Source organism: Myotis daubentonii, chromosome 15, assembly GCF_963259705.1.
Source record: "Myotis daubentonii chromosome 15, mMyoDau2.1, whole genome shotgun sequence".
NCBI classification, from domain to species: Eukaryota; Metazoa; Chordata; class Mammalia; order Chiroptera; family Vespertilionidae; genus Myotis; species Myotis daubentonii.
This window is the reverse complement of record NC_081854.1, coordinates 3671675-3690398: the sequence shown is the minus strand read 5'-3', so window position 1 is coordinate 3690398 and position 18724 is coordinate 3671675. Positions and strand designations below refer to the sequence as shown.

At 55.7% G+C, this 18724-nt stretch overlaps 1 protein-coding gene across 1 annotated transcript; it reads left to right on the top strand.

Moving 5' to 3' along the window:
• The first annotated feature begins 75 nt into the window (after nucleotides 1–75).
• CACNG6 (calcium voltage-gated channel auxiliary subunit gamma 6) lies at nucleotides 76–14210 on the top strand. Its single transcript, XM_059665815.1, has 4 exons — nucleotides 76–1538; nucleotides 6473–6547; nucleotides 8452–8589; nucleotides 13427–14210. The coding sequence occupies exons 1-4, from the start codon at nucleotides 1211–1213 to the stop codon at nucleotides 13663–13665; spliced, it is 780 nt and encodes a 259-aa protein (XP_059521798.1). The 5' UTR covers nucleotides 76–1210; the 3' UTR covers nucleotides 13666–14210.
• Nucleotides 14211–18724: the final 4514 nt, after the last annotated feature.

Below are 18724 nucleotides of genomic sequence, written 5' to 3'. Positions count from 1 at the left end.
GATCCCTATGGCAACAGGCGCCCGGCGACAGGTGCGGGTGTTATTTACGGGTCGAGCCCGAAATAGCCGGGGAGGGTGGGGGTGGGCGGCCGGGGGCGAGGCCGCGGCGAGCGGCGCGGGTGCGGCGGCCGGGCGGGCGGCGGTGCGGAGCGCGCGGTGCGGAGGATCGCGGAGCTGGGGCGGCGCCCAGGCAGGAGGGCGAGCGGGGTCCCTGCCCGGGAGCCGGGGGAGGGCGGCCTGCGGGAGGCGCCCGGCCTGGAGCGGAGCCTGGAGCCTTCCCGGCCCGGCAGGCCCTGGGAGCCCGGGGGAGGGGAGCCCGGCGAGCCGGAGGGGACGCCGAGTGCCTTCCGGGCCCCGCTGTCCTTCCTTCCACCGCGGGGAGCGTCTGTCCCCGTTTGCTGAGCTGCAGCGCGGGGCGCCACCCCTCGATCTGAGCCCCCCCCCGTGGGGACCCCAGGCCCCCCCGACTCTGAGCCCCTTGGGGAGCCCTCCGCCCCCGTGCAGACCTCGGATGGAGTCTGTCCTCTGATTCCAGCAGGTCCCCCCCCCTCTTTTCTGAACCCCAGCCAGGACTCTGTGGATCCCCCTTGTGTGAATGTTGGGGGGGTCCCACGGCCTCCCCGAGACGCAGAAGCGGGGCTGACCTGCCCCCCTAAACCCTCCAGAGGCGACCCGACTCCTCCCTCCCCAGACTCCGAGCCGAAAAGAAGCCAAGAGGCGCCTCCTTGCATGCGCACGGAGAGCTCGGCGTCCTCTCCTGCGCACCCCGAAATCTGAGCCGAGGGAGGGGGCGCGCGGAGCAGCCCCTCGGAGTCCTCCTGCCCCCAGAGCCCCCGGGCCCCCTTCTGGGCGCCTCGATTTTGCTCCGGGTCCACGTCTCTGCTGAGTTTCTGTGGCAACGCAGGCCCTTCCCTGCTCTCGGAGGGCTCCCCAGGGTGTGTGTGTGTGTGTAGGGGGTGGGGTGGGGGGGGGTCTTGTTTTTTTCTCTTCTGAGACGCAAAGGCACCCCCATGTGAGCTTCCGGGGAGACTCAGCGATTCCTTGTTGTATCGTCCCGTGGTAACAGCCCCCCCAGCGCCTGCGAGACCCCAGGGCTCCCCCCCAACCTCCACCCCCACCCGGAGCCCCAGCCCCGCCCCAGCCCGCCCGGCCCGGCCCGCCCGGCCCAGCCTTTCCCCGCGAGCCCGGCCCGGCCCGGCCCGCCGCCGGGATGATGATGTGGTCCAACTTCCTGATGCAAGAGGAGGACCGGCGGCGGGGCGCGGCCGCCAGGCGGGGCGCGGGGCAGCCGCCGGGGCTGTCGCCGGAGCGCGAGGGCAAGGTCAAGCTGGTGCTGCTGCTCACGGCCGTGGGCGCCACGCTGGCCGTGCTGGCCGTGGGCACCGAGTTCTGGGTGGAGCTCAACACCGCCAAGGCCAACGACAGCGCCGTGTGCGACGCCGCCTACCTGGGGCTCTGGAAGGTGTGCGTCAAGCGCCTGTGGCAGGAGGACGTGCCCGCGGGCCGGCGGACCTGCGGCCCCGCCCAGCTGCCCGGAGGTGAGGCGCCCAGGGCGCGGGGGAGGGGGCCCCCCAGACGGCGGGAGGGAGGGGGGCGGGAGGAAACGGTGCCCCAGAGAGAGCTGAGCCCCGGGGAGGGAGCCTGCACCACCCCGCGCTCCCCAAGGGCCTTTGCTCCACGCGCAAACCTTGTAGAGAGAGAAAGTCTGTACCCCAGGTAGCTTGTGCCCCAGGGCAGCCTGTACCCCCATAACAGTCTGCACCCCTAGACTAGCTTGTGCCCCAGGCCAGCCTGTAGCCCTAAATCATCCTGTTCCCCTAGAGTCTAGGGCCTAGACCACCTGTACCCCGACCCACCTGTTCCCCCAGGCCAGCCTGTACCCTCAGGCCAGCCTGTACCCCCAGACCAGCCTGTACCCCTAGACCACCATGTACCTCCAGACCAGTCTGTACCCCTAGACCACCATGTATCCTTAGACCAGCCTGTCTCTCCTTTCCAGCCTGTACCCCCAGACCCACCTGTTCCTTCAGGCCACCCTGTACCCCCAGACCAGCCTGTACCTCCAGACCAGCCTGTACCCCCAGACCCACCTGTTCCTTCAGGCCACCCTATACCCCCAGACCAACCTGTACCCCTAGACCAGTCTGTACCCCACCCCTAGACCAGCCTGTACCCCCAGACCAGCCTGTACCCCAGATCAGCCTGTACCCCCAGACCCACCTGTTCCTTCAGGCCACCCTGTACCCCCAGACCAGCCCGTACCCCCAGTTCCCCCCCGTGCCCCAGAACATGCTGTGACTTCCAAAGCCCGCCCGGGACAGACCGTGATCCCAGACACCTGTCCCCCCAGGGAGCCTCCGGAACCTGTGCCTCCACACGTGGCCGGGCCCGACACCCAGCCCGTGACTCCGCACACAGCTGGCGCCCTCAGCAGCCTGCGTTCCCCAGAAACACCCACACCCGGGGACAGCCTGTGCCCTGTGCACGTGCCCACACACAGCCTGTGCCCCGAGAGAGACCGGGTTCCTGGTGTCAGCTTGCTCGTCCCACTCCCAGGCAGCTGCACCCCCACCCGGCGGGCCCTGGGAAGCGGACAGCCTTGACCCAAGTAGCATCTTGCCTGTTCCCACTACTGGTTCCACCAAATGGACCTCTCACCTCACATCCCCCTGCCCCCCAGACACCCCGCCCCCCCTCCCCCCCCCCCACACCCGCTTCCCAGGAAATGTTACCTTCGCTGCCCTGAGGAGATGTCCTCCCCCCTACTGCATATCATGGGGTTCCTCTGTGTTGATTTTTATAGCAATGCTTATCTTTCAAAAATACATATACATATTTTATTATAAAATGGAGGTACATGGGGGTACAGTCCGCAGGCCAACGCTCTATCCACTGAGGAAGGGAGAGGGACAGAGAGAGAAACATCAATGATGAGAGAGCATCATTGGTGGGCTGCCTCCTGCAGACCCCCTACTGGGGATCGAGCCTGCAACCCGGGCCTGTGCCCTGGCCAGGAATCAAGCCGTGACTTCCTGATTCAACCACTGAGCCACACCGGCTAGGCACAGCTCTCTTTCTCCAAAACAATTTTTTTAAAAAAATTTATTGATTTTATTTTCCAAATGGGATGTGCCATATCCTTTGGGGTCAGAGACAAGATGTCCTAGAGCAGTGGTTCTCAACCTTCCTCATGCCGCGACCCTTTAATACAGTTCCTCATGTTGTGGGGGCCCCCAACCATAAAATTATTTGCGTTGCTACCTCATCACTGTAATTTTGCTACTGTGATGAATCGTCATGTAAATATCTGATATGCAGGATGGCTTTTCATTGTTACAAATTGAACATAATTAAAGCGTAGTGATGAATCACGAAAACAATATGGAATTATATATGTGTTTTCCGAGGGCCTTAGGCGACCCCTGTGAAAGGGTCGTTTGACCCCCAAAGGGGTCGCGACCCACAGGTTGAGAACCGCTGTCCTAGACTGTTAATGAATGGGATGCCAGACATCTCACCCTGTCCCAGTACAAGGTACCACGCCGGCTAGATGGGACGGCCCAGTCCCCTCATGGGTGTGGGCCAGTGCCCCCATTGACTGCGACAATGGGGTCTAAATCAGTGATGGCGAACCCATGACACGCATGTCAGAGGTGACACGCGAACTCATTTTTTTGGTTGATTTTTCTTTGTTAAATGGCATTTAAATATATGAAATAAATATCAAAAATATAAGTCTTTGTTTTACTATGGCTGCAAATATCAAAAATTTCTATATGGCCGAAACCGGTTTGGCTCAGTGGATAGAGCGTCGGCCCGCGGACTGAAAGGTCCCAGGTTCGATTCCTGTCAAGGGCATGTACCTGGGTTGTGGGCACATCCCCAGTGGGGGATGTGCAGGAGGCAGCTGATCGATGTTTCTCTCTCATCGATGTTTCTAACTCTCTATCTCTCTCCCTTCCTCTCTGTAAAAAATCAATAAAATATATTTAAAAAATTTTTTTCTATATGTGACACGGCACCAGAGTGAAGTTAGGGTTTTTCAAAATGCTGACACGCCGAGCTCAAAAGGTTCGCCATCACTGGTCTAAATGGACATCTCACGCCCCCTCCTTCCCTCAGGCCACCAGGTGGAGCGCCCCACCTCACCTGACTCAGTTTACCTCTCCTCCTCGCTTTTCTCTTCTGTAGAATGGGGGCGATGATAACTACTCCCGGGGTGCATGTGGAGAACCTAGAACAGAGCCCGGTGCTCCGTAAGCATCTCCTGCTTGTATCACCTCCACACCCCCCTTCGGTCTGGAAGGTTCCTTCTTCCCATTTCCCCCGTCTGCCAGGCCCCTGACTCTGCCCCGCCCCCCTAGTCTCTACCTCTCCCCTCCCTTCCCGTGCCTCAGTTTCCCCGCCTGTAGAATAAGAAAGTTGGAGTAGTGAATTCTGCCGGAAGTTCCGGCTTTAAAGCGCGGTTCGGAAAGCGGGTTTTTGTTTGCTTTTCAAGTTGAGGGTTTGGGACCTCCAGTCCGCAGAGCTGGATGACTCATGCGCTCCGGGGTTTGTCACGAAGCCATTATCAGCCTTTGCAAGAGCCTTCTTGTGCTCTACTTAACATTATGATTCTTTTATTTCATTTCTTTCTGACTCAGCTCTTAATGTGTTTTCTTTAAAAAAATATATTGATTGATTTTGAGAGAGAGAGAGAGAAAGGAAAGAGAGAGAGATTTGTTGTTCCACATATTGATGCATTCATTGGTTGATTCGTGTGTGTGCCTTGACCTAGAATCAAACCTGCAACCTTGGCGAATCAGGACGATGCTCTGACCAACTGAGCTAGCTGGCCAGGGTCCTGTTTTTTATTTTTATTTCTCAGATCTCTGTAGGTTGCTTTCCTTTTTCTTCTTTTTTTTTTTTTTAAAAAATATTTTTTATATATTTTATTGATTTTTTATAGAGAAGAAGGGATAGGGATAGAGAGTCAGAAACATCAATGAGAAAGAAACATCGATCAGCTGCCTCCTGCACACCCCACTGGGTACCTGCCCGCAACCAAGGTACATGCCCTTGACTGGAATCAAACCTGGGACCCTTGAGTCCGCAGGCCGACGCTCTATCCACTGAGCCAAACCAGCTAGGGCTAAAAAAATATATATATTTTATTGACTTTTTTACAGAGAGGAAGGGAGAGGAATAGAGAGTTAGAAACATCGATGAGAGAGAAACATCGATCAGCTGCCTCCTGCACACCCCCCACTGGGGATGTGCCTGCAACCAAGGTACATGCCCTTGACCAGAATCGAACCTGGGACCCTTCAGTCCGCAGGCCGACGCTCTATCCACCGAGCCAAACCGGTCAGGGCTGTAGGCTGCTTTCTGTTAGTCTTTGGACTTCCTGTGATTGTAAACATATACGTCCCTGCATATGGTTTTTGTCTGTATGTATCCCCAGAAGTAAAACAGGTGGTGATAGGGCATAACTGTCCTTCATTCCATGAAGTCTGTCAGAGTCTGCCTTCCAGAAAGACTGGCACAGGCACACCTCGAAGAGAGCGTAGGTTCGGTGCCCGAACACCGCAGTAGAGCCAGTCACGCACTGTGCTGGTTTCCCATACACATAAACGCTATGCTGGCCGAGCCCTGACCGGTGTGGCTCAGTGGATAGAGCGTTGGCCTGCGGACTGAAGGGTCCCAGGTTCAATTCCAGTCAAGGGCATGTGCCTTGGTTGCGGGCACATCCCCAGTACCGGGTGTGCAGGAGGCAGCTGATCGATGTTTCTCTCAGCAATGTTCCTAACTCTCTATCCCTCTCTCTTCCTCTCTGTAATAAAAAATCAATAATAATAAAAAAAGCTATGCTGGCCGGGTGGCTCAGTTGGTTAGAGCATTGTCCCAATACACCAAGGGTGTGGGTTTGATCCCCAGTCAAGACACATACAAGAATCAACCAATGAACGCATAAATAAGTGGAACAACATATCGATGTTTCTCTCTCTCCCTCTCTCCCTCTCCCTCTCTCTCTCATCAATTTTTAAAAAGCTCCTTATTGGAATCCCAGCTCTGGATAAGCTGTGTGACAACAGGTGGCTTTTGCTGAGCATCATTTTTCTCTTCTGTCATATTTTTAAAAATATATATTTTTATTCATTTCAGAGAGGAAAGGAAAAGGAGAGGGAGATAGAAACATCAGTGATGAGAATCATTGATCAGCTGCCTCGTGCACGCCCCTTACTGGGGATGGAGCCCACAACCCGGGCATGTGCCCTTGACCGGAATCGAACCCAGGACCCTTCAGTCCACAGGTCGACACTCTATCCACTGAACCACACTGGCTAGGGCTCTTCTGTCATATTTTTATCGAGGATGCTCAGGTCATATTCTCAAGCTACTGTGAGCAAGGTTTACTATCCAGTCCTGAACTTACACTAGGGTCCCCCCTGGCATCACCTCCCTTATTTCTCTCTCTCCCTTGCTCCCACAGAAACCAACTGCACCTACTTTAAATTCTTCACCACGGGGGAGAACGCTCACATCTTCCAGAGAACCACAAAGAAAGGTGAGAGCCTGTCACCCCGCGGTGGGGGGTGGGGGGTGGGGATATGCTGACCGTGTTGGAGGGGTTCTCGGCAGGCTGGGGCTCAGCTCCTATGTCCCGGGGAGGTCCCACTTTGCGGGGGAGAGGCTGCAGGAGGGTCATGGTTCTGCAGGGCCCTGTTCCCGACGCTCCTACCCTGGCTCTGCCTTTGCCACATGCTGTGCAACTCTGGGCAAGTCACAGTCCCTCTCTGTGCATGGTACTTTATTTCCCCCTCCCCCCCAATATATTTTTATTGATTTCAGACAGGAAGGGAGAGGGAGAGAGAGAAACATCAATGATGAGAATCATGGATCGGCTGCCTCCTGCACGCCCCCGACTGGGGATCGAGCCTGCAACCCAGCCATGTGCCCTTGACCAGAATCGAACCCGGGACCCTTCAGTCCACAGGCGGACGCTCTATCCACTGAGCCAAACCGGCTAGGGCTGTGCGTGGTACTTTACCATCTTACAAATGTGCATCTACCATGTGCTAGACATGGTGCTGGGCGCTCCATTTATAGGCGCCCCATCCTGGCCTACTCTGCAGGCGGGGGTTTATCTATGTCTCCCAGCTGAGGAAACGGATGTGCGTGAGTGGTTAAATTTATTTTCCCCGGGAGCCGAGAGGCAGAGGCAGCTTCTCCCCCAGAACATTCTGTGCGAATGGAAGTGTCCTGTGTCTGTGCTGCCCAGTGCGGCAGCCTCCGGCCCCAGGCGGCTGCTGAGCACCTGAGGGTGGCAGGTGTGATTGGGAAATTCACGTTGTTGTTGTTAATCCTCACCCCAGGATATTTTTTCCACTTTTTAAAAATATGTATTGCCAAAACCGGTTTGGCTCAGTGGATAGAGCGTCGGCCTGCGGACTCAAGGGTCCCAGGTTCGATTCCGGTCAAGGGCATGTACCTGGGTTGCGGGCACATCCCCAGTGGGAGATGTGCAGGAGGCAGCTAATCGATGTTTCTCTCTCATTGATACTTCTAACTCTCTATCTCTCTCCCTTCCTCTCTGTAAAAAATCAATAAAATATATTTTTAAAAAAATATGTATTTTTATTGATGTCAGAGAGGGAGGGAGAGGGAGAGGGAGATAGAACATCAATGATGAGAGAGAATCATTGATTGGCTGCCTCTTGCACGCCCCCCACTGGGGATCAAGCCGGCAACCCAGGCATGTGCCCTTAATCAGAATCAAACCCGGGACCCTTTGGTCTGCAGGCCAATGCTCTATCCACTGAGCCAAACTGGCTAGGGCTGTTTTTGTTTTTTTAAAATATATTTTTATTATATTTCAGAGAGGAAGGAAGAGAGAGAGAGATCGATGATGAGAGAGAATCACTGATTGACTGCCTCCTGCACGCCCCCCACTGGGGATGGAGCCCCCAGCTTGGGCATGTGCCCTGACCGGGAATTGAACCGTGACCTCCTGGTTCATAGATCGACGCTCAACCACTGAGCTACGCAGGCCGGGCCCAATAAGGAATTGGATCCTGCTTTTCTAGAGGAGAAAAGAGAGGCTGAGCGGTTCTGTGACTTCACCAGCACCTTCCATCCAGGAAGTGGCCACTGTAACATACCCCTCCATGGTCACCCACGCGCCCACTGCCTCAGTCTCCTCACCTGTAAACAGGCGGCGACCAGACCCCAAGTAATCACTGGTCATTCCATTCCTTCAAGTCCGGGCTCTGTCCCCTCTCTGCTGTGTGACTTGAGGTCCTGCCCGGGTCTTAGATCCCTCAACAGTATACGTCAACCATTGTGTGGGCTTCTACTGGGACATGCTCCGCTAGCCCCGACTCTCCCACTTCCCTGGCTCTGGCTCCCTGTGGGGGAGCTCGCCCGCTCCCTGCACCCCATGCTCTTCCCTTCTCCCCTCCCCCTGCACAGAGATGAACCTGGCGGCCGCGGTGATAGCGGTTCTCGGCTTGACGGTCATGGCTCTGGGGTGCCTCTGCATCATCATGGTGCTCAGCAAAGGCGCAGAGTTCCTGGTCCGCGTGGGAGCCATCTGCTTTGGCCTCTCAGGTGAGGGCCGCGCGCGAGCCTGGAGACTGAGGACCTGGCAGGCTGTGGGGTGGGATCCCCAAGCACTGTTGCCTGCCCGGAGGTGGGATCTCTAAGCCCTGTTGCATGCTGGGAGGTGGAATCTCTAAACCCCATTGCATGCAGGGAGGTGGGATCTCTAAACCCATTGCATGCAGGGAGGTGGGCTCTCTAAACCCATTGCATGCTGGGAGGTGGGATCTCTAAACCCCATTGCATGCTGGGAGGTGTGAATCTCTAAACCCCATTGCATGCTGGGAGGTGGGATCTCTAAATCCCACTGCATACTGGGAGGTGGCATCTCTAAGCCCCGTTGCATGCTGGGAGGTATGGTCTACAAGAATTGTGCATGCTGGCAGGTAGGATCTCCAAGCACTGTTGCCTGCTGGGAGGTGGGATTCCCCAACCACTGTTGCCTGCTGGGAGGTGGGATCTCTAAACCCCATTGCATGCTGGGAGGCGGGATCTCTAAACCCCATTGCATACTGGGAGGTGGGATCTCTAAGCCCCGTTGCATGCTGGGAGGTATGGTCTTCAAGAACTGTGCATGCTGGCAGGTTAGGATCTCCAAGCACTGTTGCACAATGGGAGGTGGGATCTCTAAGGACAGTTGCATGCTGGGTTGCACAATGGGAGGTAAGATCTCCAAGAACTGTTGAACGCTGGGAGGCAGGGTCCCCAAGCACTGTTGTATTTTGGGAAGTTGAGAGGTCTCCAAGCACTGTTGCATGCTGGGAGGCACAAGGGCTAGTGGTAGGCTCAGAAATGAGCTCTAAACCCCATTGCATGCTGGGAGGCGGGATCTCTAAACCCCATTGCATGCTGGGAGGTGGGATCTCTAAACCCCATTGCATGCTGGGAGCTATGGTCTACAAGAACTGTGCATGCTGGCAGGTAGGATCTCCAAGCACTGTTGTATTTTGGGAAGTTGAGAGGTCTCCAAGCACTGTTGCATGCTGGGAGACTGAGGGGTCTCCAAGCACTGTTGCATGCTGGGAGGCACAAGGGCTAGTGGTAGGCTCAGAAATGAGCTCTAAGCCCCGTTGTTGGCTGGGAATTGGAGGGTCTCCGAGCTCTCTTGTGCGTGGGGCTGTGAAGGGGGACTAACATATGGCGAGGGAAGATGACTTGACTTTGGGTGGTGGCACACAGAGCAATATACAGGTCTGGTAACATAGAAACCCACACCTGAAACCTGTATGATCCTGTTAACCGATGTCACCCCAATAAATTTAATAATTAAAAAAAAGAGATTGGGACCTTGGGGTCTGCAAGGACTGTCGCCTTCTTGGAGTTGAGGGTCCGAAGAAATGCTGCACCTTGTGAAATGTGGTCCTCACTGGGCAAGCGTTTGCGAATGTGGATGGAAAGGCCACGAGTTCGGCATTGGCTTGTGAGGGCTGCCACGGCAGCGCACCACGGACCGGTGGCTTGACCACAGGAATGTATTTGCTCTCCATCCTGGGGGCTGGAAGTCCAGGTTCCCGGGGTCAGCAGGGCTGGGCCCTCCTGAGGCCTCTCTCTCCTCAGCCTGCAGATGGCCCTTTGCTCCCCGTGTCCTCACGTGGTCGTCCCTCTGTGCCTGTCTGTGTCCTACTCTCTCCTTGTGAAGGCAGCAGCCACACTGGATCGGAGCCCACTCGAATGACCTCATTTTAACTCATTTTTTTAAAGCTCCCCTCCCCCCCACCCAATATAGGATGCGGCTCAGCCCACCACAATACATTCACCGGGCTATCGTCCATCTCTCCTTCCGGGTGGAAGCCTCTGTTAGTCCCCTGTATATATATTTGACGACGAGAGCTCAGTGGAGATCTGTCGAATGAATGAATGATGCAGGAACTTGCAGAGGCGTGAAGGGGACTGGACTGTGTCTCCTCTTCGTCCAGATGCTTTTCCACCTTCAATGCCCTCATGCTGAGCTGCGTGGGGCCGGGAAGGGCTCAGGGGGTCACTGAACCATGGTGCACAGACTCCAGGCTGCATGCCCCAGGCCCCTGATTAAAAACCATGGGGGAGCCCTGGCTGGTGTGGCTCAGTGGATAGAGCATCAGCCTGCAGACTGAAGGATCCTGGGTTCGATTCCAGGCAAGGGCACATGCCTAGGTTGTGGGCTTGATCCCCAGTGGGGGGCGTGCAGGAGGCAGCCGGTCAGTGATTCTCTCTCATCATTGATGTTTCTCTCTCTCCCTCTCCCTTCCTCTCTGAAATCAATAAAAATATATTTTAAAATAAACAAACATGGGGGAAACTGGGAGAAGCAGGGGACAAAGAGGACGGAGGACCAGGGGCTGAGGTTGGGGCCAGGCTCCAGGATCTGAGAGGGGAGGCGGCTGGGATCCATGACCATGGATGACCATCTGATGGTCCTAAGTGGCCCTGGCCAGGTTGACTCAGTGGATAGAGCATCAGCCTGCAGACTGAAGGATCCTGGGTTCGATTCCAGGCAAGGGCACATGCCTGGGTTGTGGGCTGGATCCCCAGTGGGGGGCGTGCAGGAGGCAGCCGGTCAGTGATTCTCTCTCATCATTGATGTTTCTCTCTCTCTCTCTCCCTCTCCCTTCCTCTCTGAAATCATACAAATATATTTTTTTAAAAAAAGATGGTCCTAAGTGATCTGACCCCTGCCCGCCTCGGCACGCCCATTGCCCACCACCCTCCTCCTCCCCACTCTCTTTGTTCTGGTCACACTGACCTTCTCTCTTTTCCTCAAACTCCTCACTCTACTCCATCCCACCATCCCACCACGGCCTTTGCCCCAGCCGCCCCTCGTGCGCGGCCGGCTTCCAGTCATCCTTCATTCGCGTCTCAGCTGCAATGCCTTTTCCCGAGGACACTATTTAAAGTCCCTGCTCCACCCGGGGTGTCGGGGTGTCACTCCCCTTCCCATCACCCTGTCTTTACCTCCTTCCCAGCATGCCTCACTGTCTGAAATTATCTTGTCTTCTCATGTGTTTACTTTGGAGGTTGTAACCCGGCCGCCGGCAGGCCAGGAGGGCCCGCGACGTGCTCTGCCCGGCGGGCAGTGCGTAGAGATTTCTCTGGGCCGGTATTTAAAGGTCGGGTGAACTCCCGTCAAAGCCCTCATCAGTTAAACATTCTGTCTCTCGCCCTGGCTGGCGTGGCTCGGTTGGGTGGCTGTTGGCCCGTGCACTGGGAGGTTGGTGGTTCGATCCCTGGTCAGGGCACATGCCTGGGTTGCAGGCCGGATCCCCCGTCAGGAGCGTGCAGGGGGCAGCTGGTAATGGAGGGCTGCCCTTGGCGGAAGCTGGGTTTCGGTCACCCTGTCACTGTGCCCATCACACCTGCCTGCTGCATTCTGTACTGACTTCCTCATTGTCTCCTGCAAGCATTGCTTACTACCCGCCTCCTCCCATAGAATCTAAGCCCCATGAGGTCAGGGTCTTGCAGGGTCTTGGTCTGTCTTGTTCCTCGCCCCCCCCCCACTTCTTTTTAAAAAAAAAATATATATTTTATTGATTTTTCACAGAGAGGAAGGGAAAGGGATAGAGACTCAGAAACATTGATGAGAGAGAAACATCGATCAGCTGCCTCCTGCACGCCCCCGCCTAGGGATATGCCCGCAACCCAGGTACATGCCCTTGACCGGAATCGAACCTGGGACCCTTCAGTCCACAGGTCGATGCTCTATCCACTGAGCCAAACCGGTCAGCCCGCCCACCCCCGCCCACTTCTTTTTAAAATCAAATTGCATTACAACTTGGCTGCCTTTCTTTTCATTTTTCATTTTCATTTCATTTCTTTTCTTTTCATTTCACCATCACTGTTTCTTTTCTTTTTTTTATCCTCACCCGAGGATATTTTCCCACTGATTTTTAGAGAGAGTGGGAGCGAGAGGGAAAGGCAGAGAGAAACATGGATGGGAGAGAAACACATTGATTGGTTGCCTCCTGCACGAGCCCCAACCAGGGCCCCGGGCCAGGGAGGAGCCTGCAACCGAGGTATGTGCCCTTGACCGGAATTGAACCCTGGACCCTTCGGTCAGCAAGCTGACGCTCTAGCCACTGAGCCAAACCAGCTAGGGTGACCATCGCTGTTTTTTTCAACTTTACTGGGGTGTGACTGATGAGGAAAGAGAGAGAGAAAGATTGAGATTTGTTGTTCCGTGTATTTATGCATTCATAGGTTGATTCTTTTTTCAAAATATATTTTTATTGATTTCAGAGAAGGAAGGAGAGGGAGAGAGAGAGAGAGAAACATCAATGATGAGAGACAATCAGTGGTCAGCTGCCTCCAGCATGCCCCCTACAGCGGATTGAGCCTTCAACCCAGGCGTGTGCCCTTGACCGGAATCGAACCCGGGACCCTTCAATCTGCAGGCTGACGCTTTATCCAGTGCTCAACCAGCTAGGGCCATTGGTTGATTCTTGTATGTGCCCTGACTGGGGATTGAACCCGAATGGTGTATCAGGATGACGCTGTAGTCCACTGAGCCACCCAGCCCGGGTCACTCCAGAACCTTTCAATCTTCCCCAGCTGAAGCCCTGTCCCCTTAAAAACCGACTCCCACTCCCCTCCCCGGCCCCTGGCACCCACCGCTTGCTCCACTTCGTGCTTCTCACACTTACTCTTCCTTCTTTCTCTCCAGCTTCCAAAATTGCATCTGCTATGTAATAGGTGCTTAGTATGTGGTTGTTGAATGAATGAATGAATGAATGAATGAGAGGGTGCTTGGGGGGGGATGTGTCTCTCAGGTTTCTTGTTTGAGGAGCCTGGGATGGGGTGCATTGAGGAGCTATTGAGACCGAAGTTGGGGGTTCCCCAGCGCCTGAGCACCCCTTCTCTCCTCTCCCCGCAGGCCTGCTGCTCCTGGTCAGCCTGGAGGTGTTCCGGCATTCCGTCCGAGCCCTGATCCAGAGGGTCAGCCCCGAGCCGCCCCCGGCCCCGGCCCTGACCTACGAGTACTCCTGGTCTCTGGGCTGCGCCGTGGGGGCCAGCCTGGTCCTGCTGCTGGGGGGCAGCTGCTTCCTCCTGCTCACCCTGCCGCCCTGGCCCTGGGGCTCACTCTGTCCCAAGCAGGGGCCCAGGGCCCCCTAGAGGCACCCCTGCACTTTCTCGAAGCTCCTTGCAACCACTCCTTGGTCCTCTGTCCCCTCAGAATCTTATTGTTGTTGTTAATCCTCACCCGAGGACACTTCTCCACTGACCCCTAGAGAGAGTGGAAGGGAGAGGGAGAGGCGGAGAGAAACATCGATGTGTGAGAGACACACGTCGATGGGTTGCCTCCTGCATGCACCCCGGCCGGGGCCCCGGGCCGGGGAGGAGCCTGCAACCGAGGGACATGCCCTCGACCTGAATCGAACCCCGGACCCTGCGGTCCTCGGGCTGATGCTCTATCCGCTGAGCCACACCGGCCAGGGCCCCTCAGCATCTTTCGCCCCAAGTCCCGGAGACACTGTCCGCCTTGCTCCGGGGGTCCAGGCTGTCTGCACAGACCCGTCTCTCGCGCCCTCACCTTTTCCTCTGTACATATGTGTTCCTCGGTGGCTGAATTCTGGGCCGCTTGGGGGTGGGGTGGGGAGAGGCTTTTTGCAAACGAGGGTCCCCAGTGGTGGTTGGTGGGGACCTGATGGGGTAACTGGGGACGGGAGGGGGGAGATGAGGTCAGGGGGTGTGGGGAGGGAGCGGGCCCTGTTCATGTCTGCGATCTGGATGCATTCACTTGTGGGGGAGCCTTCTTCTGACTAATCCAACCTTTGGAGATGTGGGGTAGGGTAGGGGGAGTGGCGGGGGCGGGGGGTGGGGGGTCGGAGAATGCCTGGGTCTGACCTCACTGTGGTCTGATTTGGGATTAAAGGTTTGGAACTGTAACAGCTCTGAATGGGAGTCCGTTTGTGGTGGGATGGGCGCATCTGGGGCAGGGCAAAGTCATGCTTCTGCCCCCCCAGAAACACGCGACACCAGCGATGGCGAACCTATGACACGCGTGTCACCTCTGAGCTCATTTTTTTGGGTTGATTTTTCTTTGTTCAATGGCATTTAAATATATAAAACTAGGGGCCCGGTGCACGAAAATCGTGCACTGGGTGTGTGTGTCGGGGGGAGTGTCCCTCAGCCCAGCCTGCCCCCTCTCACATACTGGGAGCCCTCAGGCGTTGACCCCCATCACCCTCCAATCGCAGGGGACCCTCATTTCCCCCCATCACTGGTTCTGCCCCCAGCCCAGGCCTGATGCCTCTGGCCCAGGCATCAGGCCTGGGCAGGGGACCCCCAGACCCCTCCGATTGCTGGCTCTGCCCCTTGCCCAGGCCTGATGCCTCAGCCAGAGGCGTAGACCCCCATCACCCTCCGATCACTTGATCGGCCCCTTGCCCAGGCCTGACGCCTCCGCCAGAGGTGTCAGGCTTGGACAGGGGACCCCCATCTCCCCCTGATCACTGGCTCTGGCCCCCCCCCAGGCCTCAGGCCTCTGGCCCAGGGATCATGCCTGGGCAGGGGACTCCCATCTCCCTCTGATCGCTTGCTCCATCCCCCGCCCAAGCCTGACGCCTCTGACCCAGGCTTCAGGCCTGGGCAAGGGGACCATCATATCCACCCAATCCCCGGCTCCGCCCCCCGCCCAGGCCTGATGCCTCGGCCAGAGGAGTTGACCCTCATCACCCTCCGATCACCAATCACCAGATCAGCCCCTTGACCAGGCCTGAGGCCTCCGGCAGAGGTGTCAGGCCTGGGCAGGGACTCCCAGCTCCCTGCGGTTGCAGGCTCCGCCCCTGCCCAGGCCTAAGGCCTCTGGCTGAGGCGTCCGGCCCGGGCAGCGGGGACCCGCAGCTGCAGCAGCCCCGCGATCATGGGCTCCGCTTTAGGCCCAGGCAAGGGACCCCTAGCTCCTGGGACTGCCAGCTTCGACCGTGCCCAGCTCCCATCGCTGGCTCCACCCCTACTTCCTGCTATCACTGGCCAGGGCGGCAAAGGCGCCTGATTCTCTGATCATGGCTGGGGGGCAGGGCAAAGGCGGCCCCACCCCCCAGCTCTTAGCTCCCCCCTGGGTTTCCGATCACTGTCAGTGGCAGGGGGCTTCTTCCTGCTTTCCCTTTTGCCTCCCTGCATTGTGCCTACATATGCAAATTAACCGCCATCTTGTTGGCAGTTAACTGCCAATCTTAGTTGGCAGTTAATTTGCATATAGCCCTGATTAGCCAATGAAAAGGGTAGCGTCGTATGCCAATTACCATTTTCCTCTTTTATTAGTGTAGATAAATATCAAAAATATAGATCTTTGTTTGACTATGGTTGCAAATATCAAAAAACTTCTATATGTGACACAGAGTTAAGTTTGGGTTTTTCAAAATGCTGACAGGCCGAGCTCAAAGGTCGCCATCACTGTGCTACACGCTACTTGTCTGCCCCGAAGCCAGGTGTCCATGGGCCCACAGGGAGTGATGGGAAATTCTAAACCAAGAACACAAACACTGCTGGGGGTGGAATGTGTCCTTTCCAGTTGTATGTGTTGGGGTCCTCACCCCCTGGACCTCGGAATGTGACCTTATTTGTTTGTTTGTTTTTTAAAATATTTATTGATCTCAGAGAGGAGGGGAGAGGGAGAGAGAGAGATTGAAACATCAATGATGAGAGAGAATCATCGATCGGCTGCCTCCTGCACGCCCCACACTGGGGATCGAGCCCAAAACCTGGGCATGTGCCCTGACCGGGAATCGAACCGTGACCTCCTGGTTCATAGGTTGATGCTCAACCACTGAGCCAGGCCAGTTAGGCTGTTTGTTTTTAAATTATTTTTATTTATTGACTTTAGAGAGAGGAAGGGAGAGAAAGAGAAAGAGAGAGATTTGTTGTTCCACTTATTTATGCATTCATTGGTTGATTTATTTTTTTATTTTTATTGACTTCAGAGAGGAAGGAAGAGGGAGAGAAAGATTGAAACATCAATGATGAGAGAGAATCATTGATCAGCTGCCTCCTGCACACCCCCTCCTGGGGACCGAGCCCGAAACTCAGGCATGTGCCCTTGAATGGAATCGAACCCAGGACCCTTCAGTCCGCAGGCCGACGCTCTATCCACTGAGCCACACCAGCCAGGGCATTGGTTGATTCTTGTGTGTGCCCTGACCAGGGATTGAACCCTCAACCTTTGTGTATGTGGACAATGCTCTAACCAGTGGTCGGCAAACTCATTAGTCAACAGAGCCAAATAGCAACAGTACGATTGAAATTTCTTTTGAGAGCCAAATTTTTTAAACTTAAACTATATAGGTAGGTACATTGTTATTAACTTAATTAGGGTCCTCCTAAGGCTTAGGAAGAGCCACACTCAAGGGGCCAGAGAGCCACATGTGGTTCGCGAGCCGCAGTTTGCCAACCACAGCTCTAACCAACTGCGCTACCCGGCCAGGATGGAATGTGACCTTTCTTGGAGATGGGGGTTTTTACAGAAGTAATCACATTAAAACCAGGTCACCAGGGTACCTCGTGTCCCTGCACGCCAAGGAGATGAGGTCATAGACGCGTCCAGACGAGGGTGAGGTGAGGCGAGTCGGGGAGAAGGCGGCATTCATGAGCCTGAACGGCTCCTCCCTCGCGGCCGCAGAACAGACCAACCCTCAGACACCTTGAGCTCGAACTTCCAGCCCCCAGAACCGTGAGACAATCCATTTCTGTGGTTTGAGTCACCCCGTCTGTCATATTCTGTTATGGTGGCTCTAGACCAGGACAGATTGTAGTTCCCGGAAACGGGGTGCTGCCGTAACAAGTAGCTAAGCATGTGGGCACGCCCTGGGTGGTGTTGCTCAGTGGTTAGAGTGTCGGCCCGCAACCAAAGGGTCATGGGTTCGATTCCTGGTCAAGGACGCATACCTGGGTTGCAGGTTCGATCCCTGTGCAGGAGGCAACCCATGGATGTGTATCTCTCAATCTGTGCTTCTCTCTCTCTCTCTCTCTCTCTCTCTCTCTCTCTCTCTCTCTCTCGCTCTGTCTTTCTCTCTCTCTCTCTCCACCCCCTCCCTTGCTGCCATTCTCTCTAAAAATCAATGGGGAAACATATCCTCAGGTGAGGATTTTAAAAAAATGTGGACATGGCTTTAGGATTGGGGCGCAGGTGGGGGCCGCAGGAGTTCTGAGGCGCAGGATGGAAAAAGCCCAGGTGCCTTGAGGAGAGTGTTGATGGGAAGTCGGATGAGCCAGCAAAGCTGGGAGGACTGGGAAGGAAGGGAGGAGGGCGGTGGGGAGGCCTGTCGCCTCAGGGAACACACTGGGTGAGAACAGAATGTGGCAGAAGCGGGAAGAGCCCAGCACCAGCAGTCCCCCCAGTGAAGAGCCGCAGTCCCCCCAGTGAAGAGCCAGGTCAGGGATTGGAGCCCCTCAGGCCAAATGTCAGCCTCGCCCCCTGACGACCAGTAAAGGGATTTCAACTCAGAAATCACAGCCGGAATTTTTGCACGAGATAGGAAGCGCCGAAGCTCCTCTCTTACCTCCCGAAGGCCAGCGTCTCTTAAACATTGAAAAATAGTTTAACAAGCCCTGGCCGGTTTGGCTCAGTGGATAGAGCACTGGTCTATAGACGGAAAGGTGCCGGGTTCGATTCCGGTCAAGGCCACAGGCCTGGGTTGCAGGCTTGATCCCCAGGAGGGGGCGTGCAGGAGGCAGCCGATCAATGATTCCCTCTCATCATGGATGTTTCTATCTTTCTCTCTCTCTCGCTTCCTCTCTGAAATCAATAAAAAATATATTTTTTAAAAAAACTGTGTCCCAATAGATTTAATAAAAACATTCAGTATTGTGGGGAAGGAAAAACAATATTGTGGCTAATGGGTCTGAAGACGTTCAGGAACAGTTTGGAGAGAGAGGAGTAGAGGGGCGGCGGGGGGCATGCAGGGGGGGGGAGAGGGAAGGGGAGAGAGACACTGAGGTTGAATGAATCAGATGTTATGCTGGTAGCTTTTCAACGAGCGCCACCTGGAGGCGGCAGGGGAGCCCTGCAGGGAGACGCCGGAACTGCACCTACAAGATGCCCAATGAAGCGTTGGTCCTGAGTGACCAGGGGGAGGACATGCATTTGCAGCGGTTCTCAACCTGTGGGTCGCGACCCCTCTGGCGGTCGAACGACCCTTTCACGGGGGTCGCCTAAGACCCTCCTGCATAGCAG